The 27,017-nt window shown below is 38.3% G+C and overlaps 1 protein-coding gene across 1 annotated transcript; it reads right to left on the bottom strand.

Annotated features, from left to right (window-relative positions):
• Positions 1-1,110: 1,110 nt before the first annotated feature.
• Positions 1,111-24,668, bottom strand: TARS1 (threonyl-tRNA synthetase 1). The gene is made up of 19 exons (XM_061189163.1): positions 24,289-24,668; positions 20,231-20,311; positions 18,182-18,372; positions 14,556-14,679; positions 12,883-13,004; positions 12,268-12,385; positions 11,794-11,858; positions 11,631-11,709; positions 10,428-10,574; positions 9,184-9,282; positions 7,998-8,164; positions 6,854-7,016; positions 6,612-6,749; positions 6,174-6,251; positions 5,955-6,055; positions 5,754-5,858; positions 4,142-4,214; positions 2,458-2,572; positions 1,111-2,016 (listed from the first exon to the last, which is right to left on the bottom strand). The coding sequence occupies exons 1-19, from the start codon at positions 24,304-24,306 to the stop codon at positions 1,868-1,870; spliced, it is 2,133 nt and encodes a 710-aa protein (XP_061045146.1). The 5' UTR covers positions 24,307-24,668; the 3' UTR covers positions 1,111-1,867.
• Between the last annotated feature and the right edge of the window lie 2,349 nt (positions 24,669-27,017).

Below are 27,017 nucleotides of genomic sequence, written 5' to 3'. Positions count from 1 at the left end.
GAAGCCATTTAAAATAATGCTGTAATATGAGTTTTTTAAAACTGAGGAAAAATCCAAACTAAAATACTGTGAATTTAAAAAAAATAAAAGTCAAATACAGTTTTAAAATGAATCAGAAATTTTGGTGTCATGACTTGAGAATGCAAAGTTCTGGTTCAAATACAAAATTAGTTTCCCAAGGATAAGCATAGAAGTTAATTACAAACCTATCAAAGGCTAAGTTATAAGACAGTCATAAGCAAGGCTTAATTATGAAGTTTCAGGAAAAAAAAATCCCTATGATTAAAGATCTTATCTCCTTTATTAAAGTGAGGATTAATTTATGCAAATGGGCTCTGCTTTGAAGTGAACCTAGCAAACAAACTACTGGAGTTACTGGCGAACTGACAAGATTTTTTTTTTAAAAATAACTAAAGAGGAGCTTCCCTGGTGGCGCAGTGGTTGAGAATCTGCCTGCCAATGCAGGGGACACGGGTTCGAGCCCTGGTCTGGGAAGATCCCACATGCCGCGGAGCAACTGGGCCCGTGAGCCACAACTACTGAGCCTGCGTGTCTGGAGCCCGTACTCCGCAACGAGAGAGGCTGCGACAGTGAGAGGCCCACGCACCGCAATGAAGAGTGGCCCCCGCTTGCCGCAACTAGAGAAAGCCCTCGCACAGAAACGAAGACCCAACACAGCTAAAAAAATAAATAAATAAAATAAATAAATAAAAAAAAAATAACTAAAGAGGAATTGATATGTATCCACATAAGAAATTCCTTATTTTGTGGTGTTCTCCCAAACACCATTCAATGGTTTAAAAAAAAATCATAAATTATCCTTTATGAGACAACAGGGAATTTGTATAAAGGATTCTATGGCCCAGAACAGTCTGCCATAAACACACATTTCTTTTTTTTTTATTGACATGTAGCTGATGTACAATATTATATAAGTTACAGGTGTACAATATAGTGATTCACAATTTTTTAGGTCATACTCCATTTATATTCATTATGGAATGTTGGCTATATTCCCTGTGTTGCACAATATATCCTTGTAGCCAATTTTATACCTAATAGTTTGTACCTCTTAATCCCCTACCCCTATTATTGCCCCTCCCCTGTTCCCTCTCCCCGCTGGTAACCACTAGTTTGTTCTCTATATCTGTGAAGCATGCATTTCTTTGAAGACTCATCCTTCTTCTTAAAAATTTGTGCAAATCTACTCTAAATTAGCTTCATGGTTGGTTTTAATTTGTTTTAAAAGATTTGTATCCCAAAACAGTTAAGTGACATTCCTACACGATGTCACCCTATGACTGAGAAGCAGGCACCTGGTTCATACCCCAGTTTGAGAACAGCATTACACTACAGATTTTACCCCTCCACCCAACTTACATCATTTGTATTATAAAAGATGAAAGATAAATATTGAATCATGCAATTTGTTCCAGGTAGGTTTGTATGGACACGAGGGACAGAGCAGTTGAAACTTACATGAATAAAAGTTTTTATTTCTGTATCATAATCCAATTCTAATCTTTCTTTTCCATTAATCAAATTTGAAAAAAATTTTATTTTAGCTGTATTAAATTTACAAAAACATTCTTCCACATTACCTCAGAGCATTCCTCATGTTTTTATTCCAGTGCTCAGAAATTTAATGAATAAAATCACTTTACTGTGTCACTTTTAATTACCTCCTTCAAATACATATTTTCTAAAATCTGTCTAGGTCAAAAAAGGTTGATCCTGCAGTCATCTCTGCGGACTCTGCCAAACTATTCCAAGGTCAGTAGAAGCCGATGTTTTCAATTGTACAAAGTTACTGTTATGGAGACATGCTCATTCTTTTCCATTGAGCCAATCTGGGCAAAGTTCTTCCTTAAAATTCTTCTTCTGCGTGTTTGCTGCGGGACTGCTTGAGCTGCTGGAGCCACTCGATGGTTTCAGAAATAGTACGTTCTCCGTGCACCTTGTTATCTCTGGTACGGATATTGACAGTGCTGCTGGTTTTCTCTTTCTCACCAACAACTAAACCAAAACCCACAAAGTTTTGTTAGGTGAAAGGACTCCTACTGAATATTGGAACAGAAATCCACCCTGTAGCTTCAGATTCATTAAAATGTATAGGTGACCAAATCTAGTCATTAAAAAACAAAATAAAAAACCCCAAGTCACCATTTTGCAACGACTAGAACTGCTGTGTTTACCAAGTCACTTAATCCAGCCAACTTAATAAAAATTCACCATATGAAAAAATAGGAGGTGAAGGGGAGATTTTTAGACAAACCTTTCAGGATTACTCTTTTTCAAACCAAAGTGTTTCTTTGTTACATCAACAGAACAAACATACAGTTTGAGATCAGGACTGGAAAGAACTACTGATGACCGCAGTTCTCTTAAGCCTGAGTCTCAGCATTTCAAGTTTTCCTAAAGGTTGGCAGGTTTTCTTTGGTGAGTCTCCTTTCTTACCTAGGATGAAGTTATACTGTGCTAACTGTGCGTTTCTGATCTTCTTGTTTAATGTACAGCCCGGATCCAGATCAATGTCCACCATGAATTTAGCATCGTGGAATTGTTGCCGTACCTATTTAAATAGAGATACAGGATTCTTCAGATCTAAAATCAGAATTATATTTGATCTTAAATGATTTTATTTAACAAACAATTTGGATAATCATGCCAGCATTAAAAAGGAATGTTAATAGATATACTGAAGCATATATTATTGTGACTTAGAACTACAAAACTATATACTTTGCTCGAGAGATAAATTGTGAATTAAATTAAATAAACTAGTTTAAACTTTCCATCCATCTGACAACCAATTACCACTAATATGACAAAAAGATCCGAATGAACCATTTTTATTTCACTAATAGGTTGTTGTGCCTTAGTGATCATTAACCAATGAACCTCCTGGGATTTTATAAGTATGCAAATTTCAGAAGGGTTCTTACTTAGTTTATTAGAGTGCCAGGATAAGACTACACTCTCAACTGTAACCTATTTTAAAGAATAAAGCACCAGTGTCTATTTTTTTTTTTTTAACATGCGTCCTCTGCACATGTGAGTTGAGCTATTCTGTAATTGGGGAGGAAGCCTGGTAATTTTAGGCTGTTTAACAACTGTGGTCTCTAGTCATTAAGTATCAATAGCAGCGCTCACCCTCTCCTCCACTCAATATAACCAAAATCCACCCCACATAATTCTAAATGCTACTCCACCCCCAGATGGAAAGGAGAAAGTCAGTACTATCTCCAGTTGAAAAGTGAGTTAACTAATACAGACTATTTTCCTACTGTGTGAGCTTTCTTAATGCAAATACGATAAAGTAAAATCCATTAAACATGGAGCATAGCTGATTCTGATCATTTCTAACTAAAACTACCGTGTGCAGTAATAGGAACACAGTATATCTTGAATGGCTTGCTTATCAGCTGGTTTAATGATCATTTATTTCTTAAAGACAGTTGAGACCCGAGTGCAATTTATTCTGATGACCTGAAAACATGGTGGTTTTGATGTTACAATGTTATTCGTTGATACTTAGATTTTTGTCTGTTTTAACTAGCCAATTTATTACTTTGCCAGTTATGAAACAATGCTTTTTTTAATAACACAGCTTTTGATAATTTGAAATTCCTTAGTATGAAATTGTTGCTATAACAGAACAGATTGTTCTAGTCTTTAAAGTATGAAGTATGAATGGATATTTGTACATCTGTTAGTGAGGTAGCTTTTTGGTAGGTAAGGCAAACATTGCTCTGTCATGCCATTAACCTGAAAAAAAGGTTCAAATTAAAGAAATGTGCATTAGAAACAAAGCAAAATTACTGAGTCAAAGAGCAGTTTAAACTGCACTATGCATTTGAATTTACATGTCATTCTGAGGCATTTGCTATTTACTAATGCTAAAAACTAAAAAATACAAGTATGTACAAAACACTCTCTAAATTAAGTCTACTAACCATGGAACCACATAAAAAAGCATTAAAGAGGTAATATGATCTACTGAGGCTTACCACAGACTGAAAATAGAAACATTTCTCTATATCTCAAGCAGCTTGATTTACCAAGAATACACATAGTTTATGAGATTTGAAAAACTGAACGACGGCTCTTAAATTTAAAGTAAGTCATACTTAAGGATTACCTTTTGGGCATATTCATCACATGTTGGTCCCACTGGAACTACCATTACCTGGCGAGGAGACAGCCAGAAGGGCCTTTAGAAGAAATTAAAAACATTTAATATGGATTTGGGCACTTTCCTCAACAAGGATGGCACATTTCTTAGTTTACTCTTCAGTACCATTTCCTGAAACATGCAAGGGCCACTTTAAAAAACTTGGCTTTTTTTCAATATCCAAAAAGGACTAAAGGGAGATTCAGGAGCAGAAAACTAACCCTAAATCAGGAAAATCTGTAACTAAGATTTGTCTTGCTAAGCAGATATAGCAAAGCAAACAGAGGGCAGGGACTACACCCCACAACTCAACACATCAGGTAACAGAACACCATATGCCTGCTGCCAGAGGGCTTAACACAGATTAAGAAACACTTAGTGATTCAAGTTATTTTACCCAAAAAGTTATTTTGTTCAAGTGTTATTACTTTTTCTTCACTGGGGGACAAAGACTGTACCTTCAGTTTATTCAAGATCCATTTTGCAGGATTCAATAAATTGGAACCGATAATAACTGGTGATGGTACTTGGTAAAAATGAGTGTGTTTTCACTACTTATTAAAAGGTGACCCCATCCTCAATTCTACCTTTCAGGTATTTCAGGTGTCCAACCCCTCCCCATGCTGCAGACATCAGGCCAGTGTTTCTCTTGGTCACTCCTCTATGTTCAAGTTGTTTTGTTGCATTAGGGAAAAGGCTGGAGTAGGCACTAAATTCTACCCAAACTGTGGGCTTTTCCCCACCTACTACAGGTTTCGTAGAGCAGTTATCTGAGGATCCCCCTATTCTCTAGACTGTGCATAGAGGATGTTGCCCACATTTGATCTGATTTCGTGAAATATAACTAAAAGGAGATTAGCTTATTTCATTTACAAGTATGACACCGCCACCCCACCCCATGTCTGAACTAACCAAATTACAAATGAAACTGAGATGACTGCGGTGTAGTCTGTCAGGCTCTACAAAATGGGTGTTTTATAACCATGTGCTGTTTTCAACTGCCTTTACAAAATGTGGGCCCAGATACAGCTGCTTAGAAAATAAAATGCAAGTCATGTGCTTATATCTTGCCGGCAGAAACATAAGCTTCTAGAAATAGGACACAAAAATGTTGATCAGTTTGGAGTCTGTACTTTCAATCAAAAAAAAACCTTGGCTTCTAAAGAGTCTAAAATACTTGTTTATTATGATCAGCAACACTGAACAAAGTATTGCTAAAAGCCTACTCTGGTTTACTCAGACAAAAATATCAAAGTTTTATAAATTCCCAGAGTTACTTGAAAAGCAATCAAAACAATAAGCTTCTTACTGAATAATAATTCCTAGTTAGAAAGCATTCATATAACATTCAAACAAATCAAGTGCTAAAATAAAAATAATTACTCATAACAAACATTCGTAGAGCTAAAAAGTTTGGGTTTAGATTGTGATTCCTTACTTTTTAGTGAACACTTATTAGAAGTGACCAACTAGAATCATTCTTCCTTTCCATCATATAACTAAATTGGACAGCAGACATTTCTGACAGTCAGTTTACAAGGTCCAGACAAAAACAGAAGGAAACAATGACAAAAATTACCATTTGCCCCCATAGTTTTCAGTGAGGATAGCAATCATTCTTTCCACTGACCCCAAGATGGCTCTATGGACAATCACTGGCCTTTTCTTATCATCACCATCATGGCTAGAAAGAAAAGATTTGTTTTGCTTTATTATATATATATATATTCCTTTATATGTCCTTGAAGAAGAATATTCAGAGCAGACACTAGAAACTCACCTTACAAAAGTAAGATTAAATCTAATGGGCAACTGAAAATCCAACTGGATTGTTGCACACTGGTGGTACCGACCAATGGCATCTTTAATCTGTATGTCAATCTAAGAAGCAAAGATTGGGTTGTATTACGGTTGAATTTTTTTAAACTTATTTTAAAGTAATCTCTTCTTCACCCAAAAATGAAAGACATATTACTCTCAAATAGACTTTGGTACTGACCTTTGGACCATAGAAAGCTCCATCTCCAGGATTTAATTCCCACTTTTCACCAAACTCATTCAGACTGTTTTCAAGTTGCTAAGGATAAAGCAAAATGATTTTAACTTTTGTTCAAATGCAACTTCTTCCAGCCTAATTTGAGACTAAAAATACTACAACTACTTTCATGCATCACTATTCTTTGTTTTACCATTTTGTCCACCTAGACATACTCATACACAAACCCCTTTAAAGGTTACAGCTTGATGACTGAAAGAACATTCAACCATTTCTGAAATACAAAATCATAGAGAAAAAAAAACTAGCTTATACAAACCTAGAAACCATTTCCAATTTTCTTTTGCTTTTATCCATTTAAAGAGGCTTTGCTTTCTCACATTATGGCGCAAGCCAATTTCAGTCAAGTAATATTGAAGCACGCTGAAAATCAACACTTACTTTCTCGGCTTGATTCCATACTTCAATATCTCCAAGGAATTTTTCCGGGCGAGTAGACAGGTTCAGTTTAAAAGAAAACCCAAATATGCTATATACTGTACGCAGAAAATCCAAACAACCTTTTATTTCATCCTCAATCTTTAAATTAAAAAAAAAAAAAAAAAAAGGGACACAGTGGTAATTAATTCTCCTCAAGTTTTGTGACACTTCTTTTCAAAGTGTTTCACCCCAGAGTCTCATACCTGCTCTATGGCACAGAATATGTGAGCGTCATCCTGCTGGAATCTTCGTACCCGAGTGAGTCCTGTGAGCGCTCCCGACAGCTCATTCCTATGAAGCACCCCAAAATCAGCTACTCGCAGAGGCAACTCTCGCCAGGATCTTGGCCGATGATCAAACATAAGGCTAAAGAAAACAGAAAAGTAAAATCCACTGATATTTAATTTCACAAGAATAAAACTGCTTCTGTAATACTAGAAGGAAGGCTGTCAAAAAGCTACTGGTTCTAGTTGTTCACACAAACAACACTTTTCAAAGTCTGGGTTTCATACAACAATGTAAGCACTTGCATGAATAAAGTAGCAAATAAATTATAATACAACCATCCATAACTAAGAGAAAATAAAAAATGTATTCCCATATGTCTGGAGTCATAGCCTTGTGCGCAATCTCTATTAATTTGAGGACTGCCTTTAAGGCTCATAGTTTAAAGAAAATCTTAGCTATATACAAATCATTTCTATCAGCAGAAACTAAAGTCTGTACTTTCTTGTTGTTCCCAAAAGTGCTTCAGTTCCCTCTTAGCCTGAAAGTGCTTCAGAAACTTTGAAGAATCTGGGAAAACTCAGAATGAACTTGACCTTGGTTCCCTGACCTACAAGCTAGTCCCCTCGTGGAGACTCCTCTGTCTCACCCCTCTGCCCTCGAGGTCTTGCTACTGGGAGCAGTGCTAGGAGAGATGACTCAGCTACCTACAGCCACAGCTCTCCCTAGTCTGCTGCCACGCTGCTCTTCACCCAACTTTCAAGGATAGAAAGTGAGCGGCCTCAAGGCAAGGAAGATTTTCCAAGGAGGTCAATTCATCAGCAGTAGATTTTGATACATGTTTCTTTAAAAAAAAAAAAAAAATCTGCTGTGCCCCATATTCAGTCTCCCCTGTTCTGTATCCTGCCTGTTCACTGCTGCTACCCCAGTTCCATTCTTGAATATCTGTAGATCTGAGGATCTAGCTGGGCACAGAAGATGTTACAACACCACAACGATGATGCATTTAAATACTCTCCTGATTACATAATTTGTTTTTCACAAAATACTTTCAAAGGAGGGAAAACAATCTAGGACTGATTGCCAAGAAATCTTTGATAGAAACTCAAAATTGCGGAATACCAGTGTCCCGGGCAGTTCATGGGTTTCAGAGCAAACAGCTCCTTCTCCACCTCAAAGGAGAACATGTTGTCGCTGTAGTGCTGCCAGTGGCCCGAGGTCATCCAGAGTCGGCTGTTGTAGATGTTTGGGGTGACCACCTCCTGGAATCCTCGTTTCCTATATTCACTCTGTTAGAAAACAAATACAATGCCTATGTAAGGAATAGATGCTTATACTTCTGGTGGAAGTAAAAATTTCAAGAGCAATTTTATACTATCTAGTAAAGTTCAAGATGTACATCTTATAGTCTAGACGCTCCACCTGGAGGCGCACACCAGAGAGGACGCTCCTGCACATGCACATAAGGAGGCCACTGCAGCACAGCTGGTAACATGGGAGAACGGGAAAGTACGTCAGTTCCCCCAGGAAAGAAGTGAACACTGTGGTAGTTATATGACAGACTCATACTCAACAACTGGAAACAAACTGGATCGGTACCTATCTAAAATGAAAATCACAGTGCAGACTGATATACAATGAGACTTCATGTATGTAAGTTTGAAGCACACAAACAAACACATAATTTAGGGTACATATTAATGGGGTAGATGTAAAAATAACAGGGACAAAAAGGATCCATCCATGCTAACTTCTAAATAGTAGTTTCTTCTAGGAAAGGAGGGAAATGGATCAGAAAGGGGTCTCAAAGGGGAGGTTTTTTTCCCCTTACTATATACATATTACTTTACCTCAATTAAAAAATCTGAAGCAAATATAACCCAATGCAGTTACGTGTTAAATTAGGTGGTGAGTACAGAGATGTTGGCGGTATTATTCTCTATAAATGTATGCTTGAAACACTTCATAGTTTACAAAGAAAAAAAGCAATGTAAAGATTAACTTGCTTTTTCTAGGAAAATACAAATGAACGGTCAGAAAGCCACAGAGCTCCTGTGTAAAGGGTTACAGGCCCCACTTCAAGCTCACCAGCTTGTCTCGTGCGTACACACCCATGTATGTGGACAAGATCATGTATTAGGAGGAAAGAATTTTTTAAACATTTTATGAGACCTAATACGTCCATTTTCATTTATTATTTGAAATGTTTCTTCTCAAACATAAGATTATCTTTCCCTTTGGCAGATCTTATTTAATAAAATCAACTTATGTCTTAAATCTACAGAAGAAAGTAATGAATATGGTTTACCCTGATGAATTCAATAAGTGTATTATAAATGTATGCTCCCTTCGGCAGGAAAAAGCAACTTCCAGGGCTGAGTTCATGGAAGAAATATAGTTCTTGGTCCTGGGTAAAACAAAAGCAAAAGAAAGTTTATATATGTATATAATATCAACATAAATTTCAGGGTTCTTGAGTTCAGAATATGGTCATGATGCTTCATATTTTAATTGGTGCCATTCCCAAATCAAGGAAAACATGTCGACATTTCTGGTGTTGCAGGTGCTTTACCACTTAGCACAAGTACATTCTCTGACATTCTCTGACTGTTACATTCCTGAATCCAGTCAAGTTTACCCAAGAGTCACATGGAGCAAGGGTCTTAGTTCTCTTCTACTATGCACAGCAGGGGCTCTCAGAATCTTAATTCCTCAAAGCTCAAAGATTCTCCCTCCCTTTTTTTCTTTCTTTTTTTTTTTTTTAAAGAAAGAACAGCAGGAAGGAGACTGAGAAAAAGACACTGATAATGAAATAGAAGATGGAGAAGAAGTAGGCTAACTTTGGGTCATGGTGAAAGAGGCACACCCTCCTACCTTCTTGCCCACCAAATGCCCAAGTCCTCAGGGAGGGACCCCACCAATTGTTGCCGGCCTCCTTCCTGCTGGATCTTATTTCAGGCAGTCAGCAGCACAGGACAGTGGATGCTGCCTCCTGCTCAAGCTTCACAACCTAACAGCCGTGACCTGATGCCCAGCACAGAGTAAACACTCTTCTAGAAGGGAGTATTTTTACCAAACCTAACTGCCAGCTTAGAAAACAGTCAGGGGTAGAAGAATAAAGAAAAGGACACCACAGAATCCATCAGTGACTTGCTGTGTCATCTTGGGCAACAAGCAGATGAATCTTCCTGGGACTTGAGTTTCCACATCTTTAAAATAAGTCAGTGAGACCAGGGGATTTCTAAAGCATCTCCCGGCTCTATGAAATGCTGCTATGCTGCTATACTTTTTTTAAAGAAAAATGTAGGTCATCAGCATTTGTTCTCAATAAAAGGAGTAGTCAAAATGAACTTCTGTGTGGTACTGAACACACTCTAGAAAGATAAAGTGGACAATGAATAAGTAATTTACAGCTTTCACAGGACAGTACAATAATTACTGAACGCTACAGCATCTCTGCAGAAGTAAATTCCTGGTACGTAATATAATTTCAATTCAAATGAAAATAAAGAAAACTCAGTCTACACACATCATTATTCTTTTTGAACATACCCTTCCAATTTTCCTATGATCTCGGTTTTTAGCCTCCTCTTGGAACTTCTCCCATTCTTTCAACATTTTAGGATCTGGGAATGAAATGCCATAAATTCTCTGCAGAGTCTCCATATCTGCCTTGCCTTCCCAGTAGGTGGAGGAATTCTGAAAAGAAGGAATAACCATGAGATAATATTCAAATTTTTTTGAAAAATAAATTTATTTATTTATTCATTTTGGCTGCGTTGGGTCTTCGTTGCTGCACGCAGGCTTTCTCTAGTTGTGGCGAGCGGGGGCTACTCTTCCTTGCAGTGCACGGGCTTCTCATTGCAGTGGCTTCTCTTGTTGTGGAGCATGGGGGCTGTAGAGTACAGGCTCAGTAGTTGTGGCGCACAGGCTTAGTTGCTCAGCGGCATGTGGGATCTTCCTGGACCAGGGCTCAAACCCGTGTCCCCTGCATTGGCGGGTGGATTCTTAACCACTGCGCCACCAGGGAAGTCCCCAAAATTTTTAATATCTCATTTATTTTAAGAGTTAGACGTTTTTTCTCACAGTCACATCATGAGTCAAATTCATATTTAGTCCTTATGACAAGAAAAATGGCACAAAAAGTGCACATGTAGTAAGCATCTCAGTTGCTGAGGCCTCGCTAGGGTGGTTGTACTCATTCCACAGCACAAAGCTGGCTGCTTAATGCCCTTGAAATTGCCCAGCCCTCAAGACCCACTCACACCACAACTCCACAAACACGACTGACTGCAGGGGCATCTCCCACAAGATGATTCAGCAAAAATGGAAAACCAACCAACCAGCCAAAAAAAAAAAAAAATCTGACTGGCAGGATTAGTTTGGTTAAAAAAGAACAACTTGGGTAATTACTACCTTAGACATACAAAAGGCAAGAGCACACACTCCTACAGTGAGTCTCAAAGCTTTTACAGCCACAATGGCCCATGACTGTGATTTTGTAAATCCTCCAAATCTCCATCCCCGTGTGCTCTGGTGACGAGTGGAGTCACTCAGTCACTGCTTGAGAGAATTTCAGTTAAAAAAAAGGCTAGTGACACGTAGTGCCCACAGTCAGTAGACAGCACGAGAAAAAAATCCACCCTTAAATATGCAAGAGAAAAATGGCTGAAAAGAGAAACGAATGCAAGTTTAAACATACATCTTTAGTAGACAAATATGTTTATATAGCGCCTTCAAAGTTACATTGCTTACTTTGTGTATTTTCAAAGTCTTGATTTTGCCAGTGTGTCTGACATGAGGACCCCGGCAGAGATCTATCAAGGGGCCACACCTAGAGATAAATTAAAAGGAATTTTAACATAGACTTAAAATGACATATACACCAATGGTATTTAATGACACTTGATATTCTCACCTATAGACTGTGGTAGTTGGAGTATTCACTTTTTCGTTCAATATCCTGCATTTGAACTTGTTGTACTGAAAATAGGAAAAATTATTTTTTAAATAACCATCCTTTAATTTTTACTTCTAAATACCACAGCTAAAATACAATTCAAAGTACATCTAAGCACCGTATGAATATAAATGTCAGTATTTCATGTTTTAAAAACATTTAAAAACTGTTAAATTTTTCTAAAGAACTTAGCTCACTAAGCCCCAATGTACTTTATTTTTTTTAATTAATTTTTATTGGAGTAGTTGCTTTACAATGTTGTGTTAGTTTCTGCTATACAGCAAAGTGAATCAGCTATACATATACGTATATCCTCTTTTTTGGATTTCCTTCCCATTTAGGTCACCACAGAACATTGAGTAGAGCCCAATGTACTTTACGTAACATTAGTGAGTGAAATAAAAGTGGAGGCCATGTTACAGTTCAATTTACCTTAAACATTTCCAGTAAAGTTTCCTTCTTAACTTCTAATCTTTCAAAAGCTTGTTTTTCTTTAATGATTTTCTTACATAAAGCCTCCAAAGAAGAGAAATCATTGCTGGACACACCCCTGAAGAAGAAAATATAATTAATCTCTTTCCATTCCATTCCACTCACACCGCAGCTTGGGGGAACATTTCTTTAGAATACTTCAAGGGTTTTAATATAAAAAATTAGATCCCTGCATCATTTATTAAGAATTTTAAACTAGACATTTTTTATAAACTATTTTCATATTTTCAGTGGCTTTGCCCTTGGTCATCATGAAGACCATTCCGACTAGTGAACACTCCTCTAACTTTATAACTGGGTTTAAAGAACAGGAGAGGTCCAAGCTTCATTTTATTTCCCGACATAGCTTAGGGCTCCACCTCCATTGATCTAGAAGAGAGCTCTCTACTACTTCATGAGTTACTACAACACTTCAAGTTTTGTTAGTGGGAGTACTTGGTGACTGTGAAGCAATAAGTTTTATATCATTCCTCCTTAATTGAGACCTCTTTAAAAATAATGTATGGACCCATAGTAATTCAGATTTTATTTTCTTTATCCAGTTACATAACTTACCCTTCTTCAAGGTACATGTCGTAATAGAATCCATTTTCTATTGGTGGACCATAACACAAACACCCACCATAGACTCTTTCCATGGCTTCACCCATTATGTGAGCACTCGAGTGCCAATATACCTGAAAATCAAAGAAAAATGGGATGGTTTGAGTCTGGGCATACAAGCTGTAAATTAATTTGTTTGTTTTGAAAGACATATAAAGTTTATTATAAATAAACCTAAGATGGAAAATCTAAATTTACAAATCTATAGATTGCAGTGTGATTCTATTCAGAGCCAAAATAATTTAAAATAATTCTAATTACTAAATTGTATTTGTGCCTTAGAAATTATCTGGTTTAGTTGTTTTCAAACTAATTAAAATACAAATTTAGCATCATTAATTAAACGGGATGGATTTTGTTTCCTGAAAACAATAGGCACTCACAATGTGACTGTCTTATTAACTGCCATGGCCCCGGGGTCTTTTGAGTCAATCCCTGCAACTGACTCAAAATATCTGAGTTGGTGGTCTGGAACTGAGCCTGCAATATCTCTGAGGTATGCCTGTATATTATATATAGATGTATATTTATCTTTCTGAAATAAAATGAAAAAGTGACAAAATTCAAAAAAGTCCCTAAGAATACAACTAGAAGATGCTGAAAATTCAGAACACTATTATTTGACTTCATTTAATGCTTCTTGTTTAAGCAGACATGGCAACTGTGATAAACAATAACAATTTCCAGTAGTTTATCTTTAAATTTTTCCAAAATTGGTAAAGGCTATGCTCTGGCCTTTACTTGGCTGTGGAACATCACTTAAGAATTATATCTGCTTTTCTCTTATTGGCCCCAAACAAAACTAAGATGGTACAACTTGACCCTACAATACAATTATAAAACCAAGGACAAACATACGGGCCTTGAAATCAAAAGGTAGTACTTGGTTTTAAGGTGGTAATTCAGATGAGACAGAATATACCCAAAGCAATGTTTTTAAGATTAATTAGTAAGGTACCAAAATAAAGATTTTAAAAATTCTCATAAAAACTGTACACCTGAAATTAATATTGTGAATCAACTATACTTCAATAAATAAATAAATAAATAAATAATAAGTAAAATTAAATTCTCATAAAAAACTTAAGGACTCCAGAATACATTTGAAAACCACTGATTCACATACGTAAGTAAACCATTGTCACTAAAACAACGTATTTTACTTCTTCTTATATGGTATTCCATCATGGGGAAATAAGGAGAAAACTTTGCCATCAAATGCAGATTGATTTTTACAGTGCTTTCAGCAGATCTGCATTTTAAGGTAAGAAAAATACAGAAATCAATTGCCCAATAGGAAGAGAACTTTAAATGTTTGAATTTGTTAAATATATGCATCTTGATTAAGTGTTGACTAATAATGTAGAAAACAATTTTTACTTGCTTAATCAATTTTTAATAAAATTCCCAGCACTTTTTCCCCACTGAAGTATCTAGAGTAAAAATAAACTTGAATAAGTGCACTTCTTAATTTTATAAGACAAGCACTTTTACTATGTTTCCTACATGAAAGACAAAATGAAGATTTCAAATATGACAATGAGACATCAATCAACTTTAGCCACCCATTGGCTTTAGAAATAAGCTGGAAAAGACTGCAAATGTGAATCTGAATAAAAACTTACTGCTTGAGCTTCCTCATCCTCAAACTTGAGAAGCTCCAAGGTACAATCTTCCTCCAGAGGACGGTCTAGGTCCCAGACGACTTTATTCACTTTAGCAATAACAGTGTTGTCAGCCAGGCCTTGACTTTTTAAAAAACATACACACATGTATAAAAACACAAGACTCTAAGAAAGAATTTTCTGCAGCACAACAGTTAATTTGAGAATAAGAACAGGAAAATAAACATTATATACAGGTATAGCTCTCCTTTTATTGCACTCTGAAGATACTGCATTTTTTTTTTTTTTTTTTGTGGCAACCCTGCATCAAGCAAGCCTATTGGCATCATTTTTCCAACAGCATTTGCTCACTTTGTGTCTCTGTGTCACATTTTGTTAATCCTCACAATATTTCCAACTTTTTCATTATTATTATATGTATTTGTTATGGCAATCTGTGATCAGTCATCTTTGATGTTAGTACTATGACTCACCGAAGGCTCAGATGATAGTTAGCATTTTTTAGTAATAAAGTATTTTTAAATTAAGACATGTACTTTTTTTTAGACAAACAACTGCACACTTAATAGACTGCAATATAGTGTAAACAACTTTTATATACACTGTGAAACCAAAAAATTCGTGTGACTTGCTTTACTGTGATACTCGCTTTATCGTGGTGGTCTGGAACTGAGCCTGTGATATCTCTGAGGTATGCCTGTATATTATATATAGATGTACATTTATCTTTCTGAAATAAAATGAAAAAGTGACAAAATTCAAAGAAGTCCCTAAGAATATAACTAGAAGATGCTGAAAATTCAGAACACTATTATTTGACCTCATTTAATGTTTCTTGTTTAAGCAGACATGGCAACTGTGATAAACAGTAACAATTTCCAGTAGTTTATCTTTAAATTTCTCCAAAATTAGTTTTCCATAAAGCCAAGCTATTTAGACTCCAAAGGAAAAAAAAGGGGGTGGAGGTACTTCTAAATAACTTCTCTGCTTTTATCCTGCTTGAAATCTATAACAGATCTTTCCTTTGAGAAGCAATGCTAATCTCAGAATTCTGCAAATGCCTAAGATGATATTAGTTATAACAAATACACAGGTGAAGTGAAATACTATTTAATGAAACATTTTATAATACGGATAAAATGTCATCTAAATATACAGGACACAGTATGAAAGACAACTCTCTCCTCAAGTGATGAGATGTCAGACCCACCAAGTGTAGAAGTCGCAGGAGTTCTGAGGAGGGGAAAGCAGCACAGGTCAGAGTAGTCTGGACAGGCTTTAAAAAATAAAGTAATGAGGGGATGAAGCATCAAAAGATTTGGACAGGAAGAAAAGGAGAGGAGATGGCACTTCAAATGCTGAGAATGGGCATGGATGCAAGCAGAGATATAAGTTAGGAGAGGTTCAGGAAGCTGCGTGGCTCAAGCAGAATTGAGTAAAGTTAGTCAGATTATAGATGTGAATGTGCAGCTAGAGAAATGACAGTCTATAATAGTCTAGCAGTTTCCCGCCTCAAATATTTTCAAACTAATATGTTATGACACTTACACCGCAATAAAAGTTTTAATTCAAAAAAAGAGAAAATTAGTTTTCCAATTGGCCACTATGATAAATTACAACATAATCTGAAGAACAATATTGTAGCATGTAGAGAAAAAGTTCTTGCACTAACAGGAGCCTGGATTTTAGTACTGACACAGCTACAATCTCATTGTGCAACAACGGAGGAATCTTTTAACCTCACCTGCGAAATTCTCTCTCAAGTGAAAGGCTGAACTGATATTTAAAGGTCTATCTAGTTACTTATGATCTCACATGGAAACTTGCTTAACATTACAACTTTCTTACTTCCTTTGGAGTAAGGTAGAAGTACTTTAGGTAGAAGTACTTTAGGTAGAAGTACTTGTCAAATTAACAGCAACATTCCATTCCTTTTGTAAGAAGGCCAGGGCATACACCAGTACATAGCTCGTGGGCCTAACTGCTCCGACGCCCACCAGTTGCATAGTAGGCTTACCAAGAATCAGCTGTGATGGTTCCCAAATTTGTTTATGTACTTGTTATTTTATGTCTTAGGTTCAACAATATGAAATTGATGATAATCAACCTTTTTTTTTTTTTTAAAGCATCCCCAGTGACCAATGGCTGAGAATCCTATTAATTTAATTTAATTTAATTTTTATTTTTGGCTGTGTTGGGTCTTCGTTTCTGTGCGAGGGCTTTCTCCAGTTGCGGCGAGCGGGGGCCACTCCGCATCGCGGTGCGTGGGCCTCTCACTGTTGCGGCCTCTCCCGTTGCGGAGCACAGGCTCCAGACGCGCAGGCTCAGTAATTGTGGCTCACGGACCTAGTTGCTCCGCGGCATGTGGGATCCTCCCAGACCAGGGCACGAACCCGTGTCCCCTGCTGCATTGGCAGGCAGACTCTTAACCACTGCGCCACCAGGGAAGCCCATCAACCATTTTTGACAATTCATATATGATTTCATTTGTTTCAGCTCAATATGTAATTATTATAAATAAATAGAAATACATAAGTAATACAACGAGGGAATTACAGTTTCTTGGTTTGAATTACATTCAAACCAAGTTGAATGTTTGGAAAGGCTTGATAAAGGGAAGTCACTAAAAAAATATTGTCAAGTCAGGTGTGGATGAAACAACTACATAAAAATCTGGAAGGATTCTGCACTCAGATGGCTTCTCAAGTGTGTTAAGATAACGTAAAAGTTCAATTAGCATTCCACCCCCCAAACTTTGGCCTTATATACATATTAGTGAATAAATGAATATATACATGTTTTAAGTTAAAATGTTTAAATGGCGGTTGGCAAACTTTTTCTGTAAAGAGCCATATAAATATTTTAGACTGCAGGCCATACATGGTTTCCGTTGCATATTCTTAGTTGTCTTATTTTTTTCAAACCATTTAAAAACATAAGAACGATTCTTAGCTCTTGAGCTGCACAAAAACAGGCTATGACCAGTTTGCCAACACTTGGTAGAAGATACATGTATCAATTTATGCCTTTCCAACTTTATCATTTTTTTGATAAACTTACCAACTATTCATCCCAATCATACTAGATTAGGAAAGCATTTACTCTATTACAAAGTATGCATCTAATTCTCAGTTACCTGAAATAACTTCTCCCCAGCCCAACAAAAGTTTTAACATTAGCTTTATAAAAATAGTACATTTTTTCATGTGTTAGTTTCATATATTTCATATATAGTTTCATAATATATTTCATATATTAGTTTCTTAACTTTCCCATTTTGAGATGAGCTACCTTCATTTTTAACTTTAAAACTGAGACTTTTTAGTCAAAATAGGTGAAGTACTCTCTACTTGGTTATGTGACATTTTATGATCAAAGTAGAAGAACTAATTATATAAAATCTTTTGTAAAATAAGACCAAAGTTGACTCTTTCAGATATTAACTTTGAATCTTGACTATAAAGCTCTACATTATTTTGATTTTTTAAAAATCCCAAATAAGGTAAATTAAACAATAAAAACATTGAACAGGAACATAAAAATATTATGAGGATAAAATTTGGCAAGATAAAAAAAAAAAAGTTTAGTTACAAACAACAGAAGGTCAAGACAGGTATAGCTTATACCTAATTCCACAAGCAATTTGATATGGTGTAGTTTTCCAGGATTCTGCATCCAACTGTTTACCATCAGGCAAGGTGACTTTAATTGGCTTGCTATCTTTTTCTTCTTTTTCTGCCAGAATGGAATCGTGTTCTGCTTTTAGTTTATTATACATCTCAAGACGTATGTTAATATATTCAGGCCAAGGATTCAACTGCAAGACAACAAATGAAGAAATAAATAATCAGTACACACTTGCTTTCCTTTTTAGAAAAGTGGAAGAAATAATAAAAACAAAGTTTATCTTATATGAAGTAGTGCTTTTATTGTTTTTCCCTTATACAAAATTTCCTTCTCATTTCAATCATATTTTTTCTTGGCCTTCAATTTTTTAAATGGAAGCGCCTTAGTATCTTTACAATTCCGTCCGACCACAGTCCTTCCCTTTCTTTAGTCATTTAGGTGCTCTTTGGGGGCTTTTCATTAAATTGTCACAGAGGTCCATAATCCTCAATGAAGAAGCATCAATAAATTAACTAAAGGCTCAGAGCCTATCATTCTACAACCCTGCTCTGAATCCCTCAGGCCAAAGCACATTACCTGGTCCCACATACTCAGACATCACTACAGTCCTACCCACCCACATGACCATCTGTATCTTACTGCAGTTTATCTCCACATCCATTTGGCACTTCCTGATCAGAAGAACTTAGTGTCAAACTTAATTTATTCAACATTCATGGAGCAGATACTCTCTGTGCCTGGCTCTGCGGATGCAAGAGAAGAATAAGACCTGCCCACTGCCCTTAGAAGGGGAACAAGACAAGTACACAAATGATGGGAGCATGGAGGAGGAGGAAAGGTCTTGGACATCTCACTGTACACTTTTTTCCCAGACAGATCATTTAAAACATATATAATCAACCACATGTCACATGCACAATTCTCTATTCAAAAAAGTCCTCTAATTATACCCTTTGTTTCCTATTTCCAGGCTAAATCTCAAGCTGTAACAGAACAGCATGTACTACTTGTATTAAAAGTACAAAAAAGAAATTAGGGAACATACTCATTTTCTTACTTACTTGCAAATTCTGAAATTCACAGTCAACAATTTCCCACAATTACAGTGGGATATAATGGACAAAACATAACAGAAGTGGTTATGCAGGGCTCTCGGCAACACTTAGTAATTCTTGATCACCTACAAACTTACCCTAAATTAAGTGGAAGCACTATAAATTTAGCAATGCAACATTTATAAAAACAGCTCTTTAAAGTCAGTTTACTGTGCTATAGCATACTTCTTAAAAGCCTATTCCTTTGTCTTGCATTCTGGTCGTTTTCTAAAGAGTCTCTAATAAAACGGTTGCAATGACAAAAGCAAAAAGTCAAGCACGGTTCACAGCAGTTCAACTTCAAAAACTAAGTAGGAAGACAAGCTTAACTGCCTCCTAAAGCAACACCCAGGAACCAGGTTAATTCTGGGATGACTCTTGAAATGCCAGTTCCTTTTAGTGTGAGCCTGGTGAACTGAAAGCCTTTTCTCTACACTTGAGAGGCATCAAGGAGATTTGTCCTGGCTTCAAACCAAACTCCAGTGGCAGGTCCAGGTGGAAACAGTGCTAATGGGGTGAAGGAACAAGGCTTTCTTTGGTTTCTGTTGTAGTCAGTAACAGCCCAAACACCAAGTCTCTTAACATCTCATTGAATGAAATGGTCAGACAGCTAGCATTCGACCTGGCAACTAATTACCACAGTCCTCTTTCCACCAACTTTTGTTCTCTCTAATATCTAATCCCACAGATTATCTTACAATCATACTTCAGTTGTTTTCATATCTAATCCCACAGATTATTTTACAACCATACTTCAGTTGTTTTCCTTTTTCAATAACAAGTAACTGCAAGTCTTTCTTCCCCTCTCAAAATTTCCTAATTCTTCTCCCTGATTTTTCCATCTAGTGCCATCTTATAAACCCCACGAAAACCATTAGAATCTCGCATAGGATGAGTCTGAGACGGCTCCCTGCCTCTGTCAATCTTTGATGACAGAGCCCTGAAAACATTTACCTCTGCTCGACCTCCATCCCCAGAGCCTTCTTTGTTCTTCTTCTTGCCTCCTTCCTTTCGTTTCTCCTCACTGGCACCTACCTAAATAAGCAAAAAAGACATGAAGGTTTTACATTTTAATCTCATTTGACACCCATCCATGCTGCCTCCAGAAAAGTTTTGAGGATGTTATTTTAGCATCTATTTTTTTTAAAGTGGAAATCTGATTTTGAAAGACTAGAAAATTTCACCACTGTCAAAGACAAGTTAACAACTTACAATAAAGACAAGCCCTAAAAAAGAAGAGTTACTTGATAATATTCAAGTCCTCAAATTTCATTCATTTTACATGTTCACATGACTCTTGCTTCAGGTTTAAATGGACATATACTAAATATATAGCTACAAGAAGCATGCAATTTATTCAGTAGTATTTTCAGGAAAAAAAAATCTAATGCAATATATATCCTTCCATTCCACAAGTACTACCCAGAGCCTCTGTGCTCACAGTATTTTTTTAAAACCCTGTAGAAGAAGCAAACATAAGACCCAGTCCCTACCATGAGCAAACTTAATCTCTTTGGGGAAACTAAGGCATACATATGTAAGAAACTCCTGAAGGAGAAAAGAACACAGCTGTATACTCTGATCAGATGTCAGATAAGCTAAGACAACAGTAACTGTTAGGGCTTTAAAGGACTTTAAAGGATGGAGATTTCAACAGGCTGGATTTTGAGAATGGAGGAAATTTCGTTCTAGGTGTACACAGAAACTTATTGTTGGAAATGTTAGAGAGAGAGAGAGAGAGAGAAAATTACTAAACCTTTTAGGAAACACTGTCAGTTAAGACAGACGAGGGCTTAGACAGAAGCAAGCACTAAAAGTTACCATAAAGATGTGGACTTGAATTAGAATTCAATTCAATTCAATTCCAGGAAGTCATAGAAAGTTTTACAGTTAAGTCCTGTGCAAAAAGGCAACCAATGGCAAGAACTGGTCTTACCAATGGTTCTCAACCAGAAGCAATTTTGCCCCCAGCAGACACCTGGCAATGTCTGGAAACCTTTTCAGTTGTCACAACCAGGGGTGGGGAGCAGGGGGAAGGTGGGGAGGGCGGTGTGGTGTGGTATGTACAACTGGCAGAGAGTGGGTAGAGGCCAGGGAGGTGGCTAACCATCCAACAACGCACAGGACAGATTCCCACAACAAAGAATTATCCAGTCCATGATGTCAAGAGTGTTGAGGTCGAGAAACACAGAACCACATTATGGGATACTCCAAAGAGTATCTTCTCAGAAACAAATTACTTACTTCTTTGTAACTGCTCAGATAGAAACATCCTAATGCAAATTTCACTACATAAAGTTTTACAGTTTACAAAGTTCCTCCACAATCACATCTGATTCTCACAGAAACACTGTGAGATGACTATCATTATTATTCCCATTTTATAGATAAGATTAAATTTTTAAAAAGTTAGATGATTTTTCTAGGTTCAGAAAACCTACAAGTGGCAGGAAAAAAAGATACCCACCCAGATGTTGACAGTGGTCAGCTCTAAGGGGGGATGTTATCATCAGCAGTGAAGGAGTTTTGAGGGTAGAACTGGGGATGTGACGGGGGGACTTTTGTTTCATTTTTTTTTTTTTAATTTTTTTTTTTAATTTTATTTAATTAATTTATTTATTTATGGCTGTGTTGGGTCTTCGTTTCTGTGCGAGGGCTTTCTCTAGTTGCGGCAAGTGGGGGCCACTCTTCATCGCGGTGCGCGGGCCTCACTATCGCGGCCTCTCTTGTTGCGGAGCACAGGCTCCAGACGCGCAGGCTCAGTAGTTGTGGCTCACGGGCCTAGTCGCTCCGCGGCATGTGGGATCCTCCCAGACCAGGGCTCGAACCCGTGTCCCCTGCATTGGCAGGCAGATTCTCAACCACTGCGCCACCAGGGAAGCCCCCCATATATTTTTTTGATCTTTGAATTTTTTAAAAAGTTTTATTAAGATATATTTCTGCACCATAAAATTCACCCACATAAAGCATATAATTCAATGGTTTTTAGTGCATTGACAGTTGCCCAACTATCACCAGGATCAATTTCATCACCCCAAAAGGAAACCATGTATCCATTAACAGTTACTCCCTGTTCTCCCCTCACTCCAGCACTTGGCAACCACTAATCTTTCTGTCTCTACAGCTTTGCCTACTCTGGGCATTTCATATAAGCGGAATCATTCAATATTGGTTTTTTGTGACTGGCTTCTTTCAGTTAGTATAATGATTTCAAGATCATCCATGTTACAAGTATCAGTATTTCACTCCTTTTTATTGCCAAATAACATTCCATTATTTATCCATTTATCCCTTGTGGACATACTGATTGTTCTTTTCAATTTCATAAAACTTATGACTTGTATAATTTAAAAAACAAAACAAATTTTAAAAATATGACTCCAAATTTCATGTTGAGCTAACACTTCCCCCACTCCAGAATTCACGATTTAATGAACTTTTAAGGTTCATTTATAGTCAATAGATGAACAATGAACACACCTTAAGTCCATTCTAATCAAGTAAAGTACTAACCAACATGATTATAAGATTACCTGCATGCCTTCACCATACTATATGATTAATGTAACTAGTCAAATATATCAGGTGAAAAGAAGGGTAAAAAGGGACTTGCCTGGTGGCGCGGTGGTTAAGAATCCACCTGCCAATGCAGGGGACACGGGTTTGAGCCCTGGTCCGGGAAGAGCCCACATGCTGTGGAGCAGCTAAGCCCGTGCACCACAACTGCTGAGCCTGTGCTCTAGAGCCCGTGAGCCACAACTACTGAGCCCACGTGCCACAACTACTGAAGCCCGCGCGCCTAGAGCCAGTGCTCCACAACAAGAGAAGCCACCGCAACAAGAAGCCCACGCACCACAACGAAGAGTAGCCCCTGCTCGCCACAACTGGAGAAAGCCTGCGCACAGCAACGAAGACCCAGTGCAGCCAAAAATAAATAAATAAAATAAATAATTTTAAAAAGAGGGGAAAAATTAATTGCAAGTCTGTCTGTATAGTTTTAAAACAGAAAGAGAGGGAAACAATTCTATTTCTCTGATTAAATGTTTTTGGTTTTGGTCATATGGCTATTTGCTAAATGAACAGGAATAATGGTAAAGAAGAAGAGAATTAACATCAAGGTTTTTTGTCTTCTAAATACCTCTCCATTTTACAAATGAGAACAACGGCTCAAAGAGAGTAAGCAATTTCCCATTTGTACATCGCTAGTAAACAGTAGAGCCAGGGCGTTAAAATGGATCTCTCTGGAACCCTGAGGCCCATTTCACCTTTCCTATAACAAGTGAAATCATCATGGGCAACTGTCCTTTACTTCCAATGAAAACAAAACAAAAATGGGCGAGTTTACATATTATATGTCTACGTAAAAGCAATCTAAAATTTCAACCCAAAAGTTGGTACACAGAAGAGGATTGTGAAGATGTTCCTAAGCAAATTATGACCCTAAAGGGAAAGTCCAGAGGTGAAATGAGCATTTATGAATGGGATGAGGCATGCCTCCACCACCACGTAGGGAAGTGCGTAACTTTTCTAGAGTTTGTCAGCTGGGGTCATCCGGTCTCCACCATTTATTATAAACCACCCAAAACTTGGGCAGATCTCGATGACTTGGTTTTCCCTTCCTTAAACTGGGGCTTTTTACCCGTACGTCGTTTTAAAAGTAAATGAGGCTCTGCAACATTCTTCCCGACTAAGGTGAGCCACAGACCCTAGTCTAGGAGTCCGAAGCCCTAGATTCTAATTCTCTCTCGGCTTCTAATTAGTTGTGTGGCTCTGAGCAAGACACTCATTCAAGGTCTCAGTGTCCTCATCTACAAAAAGAGGATGGACCCAAAGACGATCTTAAGCCCCGCCCTGCTTTATCAATTTGAGATTCCTCTCCAAAGGGGGCCCTGACTTGTCCGGGAGCTCCATCGCCCCCCTCGGGTTCCTCCACCCCCTCCCTCCCCCGGTTGGGCAACACGGGTACCAGGAGAGCCCCAGCCCGGCCTCCAGGCTCCACTCAACCCACTCACCGACTTCTCGTCTCCCATTTTCCCTGAAGGGCTACTGGCCTTCTCCTCGGACACTGGCAAACCACTAAGAGAAAACTAAACCCCAAAACTTCGGTCAGGAGGAAAGGACAGTGGTCGCCAGGCAGAGGTGGGTTGGAACGCCCAGGAACACTGCGCTTGCGCCACGTGGCCGGGAGGGACCGGCTGATGCAACAGGAAAGCGCCCAAACTCCGCCTCCTAACCTGAGGGATGACGGGCAGCTAATCGACAACGGGGAATGGCGAGTCTTCCTTCCTCTAAACCAAGCTTGTTGGGCGACAACCCTTCTAGGAAATCAGGGTGCGGCGGGGCGGGAGAGGAAACTACAGACGCTAAACCTGCACTCTCTGCCCGCCAGGTATTGGGCCTTCCCCAGATCCCAGAAGTCCGCAATGCGCGTGCGCCCTGTTTGGTCTGACTCGGCTTATTATTCCAGGGCCTTTTCGGCCACCGTAGCGAACAAGCGGGGTTACGTCTTGGGCTTCCGGCAAGTCTCCGGCAAACTGAATACCATCCCTGGCAGTGGGATGAACACCGGAATAGAGGCCGTAGTTCCCTGCTGCTTCGGCGCCACCTGACCTGGTGTGACTGCTGAGTTCTGGGGACTACTCAGGGCCCCGAAGTCTGTGGCGGTGAATCGAACGAGCCCTTCTTATTGCAGTCCAGGGTTCCCAAGACCCAAGCCTCGGTGATCCAGGGGCGAGCGCCCTTCCTCGGACATTCCTTTGTACACGCCACCGCCAATCTATATTGCATCGGGGAGCATTTCCACAGAGCCCATGAGAATGCAGCGAAACTTTTGCTTAAGAAAATAACCACGCCGACCCCAGGGATTCTCTCACGCAGAGGTCTCAGTGTTTGTAATCGAATGGCTCTATTTTCATTTGCTTTACCAGCCAATTTAAAACAGTTGCTGATTTGAAATCAGAAGCGCAATGAGCTGGTTTATCACCAAGTTTTGTGGATTTTACTTTCTCAACATCAGCCCTCGACAACTTGCCACCTTCAGGGTCATCCTTCCACGAAGCTCAATAATCAGTAGCCTCCTAACCTGACTTTGGGTTCATTTTTCACATGGCACCAGAATAGTCTTTTTAAATACAAATATGATCATGGCAACCTCCAGCTTAAAATTCTTCTTTAAGTGGTTTTCAGTATAAAAATAGTCATGGCTTTGAGGGCCTCTGCCCTGCTTTCTCACTTCCCCACCGTACACTGAACTGAACCTTAGTGACCTTATTTCTCAGGTCTTCTCCCACAGATTTTTTTGTACCTGCTGAGATTATTCTCCCCATCCTCATCTCTGCCTGCCCCACGTCCTTTTTTGCATATTTAGCACATACTAAGTTGTTAGATCTCAAGAATCGTTTCCTTAGGGGAACCATTTCTTGACCACCCTTACCAGATGGGTCAAGTCTCCCTGTTATATATTCTGGTAGCTTCCTGGAGCTCTCTTTATAGCACCTATCAGTTCAGTTTTACAATTAAAAAATTATTTTATTGCCTCAGATTGAAAACTTCACGAAAGCACAACTTGTGTATTTTTGCCAGCATCTAGCAGATGTAAGCCTGGCACACAGTTGATGTTCAATACATGTTGAGGGAATTAATGTTGAGACAATCCTTGCTTGAAAAACTACCTCTTAATCTGGATTGTGAAAGAAAGAAGCCCAAACCCCTGTACTAATGAGATTTAGAAGAAGCTTTATAATAAGAGTAGATTATTGGTAGTACTTGGTGGGTATTCTCTTTAAGAAGTTCCAGTAGTTAGACACAATTTTATAGGCTTAAGTAAACCAATCTGACTTCCCATATTTAAATTGCAATGAGAATCAACAGGATCTAGTCTTACCTTCTAATGCAGAACTGTTTAATTATGCTCATTAGACATGTTTTCTCGAATTGTATCTTAATTATTTTAAAAAAATTTTAAAACATTTATTTTTGGCTGCATTGGGTCTTTGCTGCTGCGCGCGGGCTTTCTCTAGTTACGGTGAGCGGGGGGGCTACTCTTCGTTGTAGTGCGCGGGCTTCTCATTGCGGTGGCTTCTCGTTGTGGAGCACTGGCTCTAGGCGCGTGGGCTTCAGTAGTTGTGGCACGTGGGCTCAGTAGTTGTGGCACATGGGCTTAGTTGCTCCGCGGCATGTGGGATGTTCAGGGACCAGGGCTTGAACCCATGTCCCCTGCATTGGCAGGCGGATTCTTAACCACTACGCCACCAGGGAAGCCGAAATTGTATCTTAATTTTAAATGAGAATAATGAGGACCAGAAAGATCAAGATACTGAATTTGCTAGAGGCAGAATAATAATGGCTTAAAAATTACAGATTGTTCTTATCCCTGTGAAACTTGGTCTTTAGCAGCCTCTCTTAACCCCTTGTTCTCATGTAACCTCAGAACCAGTCCTGGCCTAAGAATGGCAAAAAGAAAAAGCAGAAGGCTTTTCTGAAAGGTTGAATGTGGTGCAGGAATGTATTGATAGAAGCAGCTGCAAGAATCAGTTGCTGTCAGTATCCTGATGGCACAGTGCCCTCTCGTGTTAGGAAGGGGTACTTTCATCATATGCACATTAAGGGCTAAGCAAAGACGATGGGAGCTTCCAACAGATCTCAGATCCAGAGCACAACATGCTCTTATGCAACTTTATTTGCATTTACCAACAAAAAAAATATTGACTGACATCCAGTGTTATAATTTATGCCTACTACT

This window comes from Eubalaena glacialis, chromosome 4, assembly GCF_028564815.1.
Source record: "Eubalaena glacialis isolate mEubGla1 chromosome 4, mEubGla1.1.hap2.+ XY, whole genome shotgun sequence".
NCBI classification, from domain to species: domain Eukaryota; kingdom Metazoa; phylum Chordata; class Mammalia; order Artiodactyla; family Balaenidae; genus Eubalaena; species Eubalaena glacialis.
This window is presented reverse-complemented; position numbering and strand designations above follow the sequence as displayed.

Excerpts from the sequence above, each read along its gene's own strand:
- TARS1 (XM_061189163.1), bottom strand. Across the intron at positions 11,859-12,267 it reads CTTTACTGGAAATGTTTAAG|TACAACAAGTTCAAATGCAG; the intron begins GTAAATTGAACT and ends TCCTATTTTCAG. Across the intron at positions 5,859-5,954 it reads TTTAATCTTACTTTTGTAAG|CCATGATGGTGATGATAAGA; the intron begins GTGAGTTTCTAG and ends TTTTCTTTCTAG.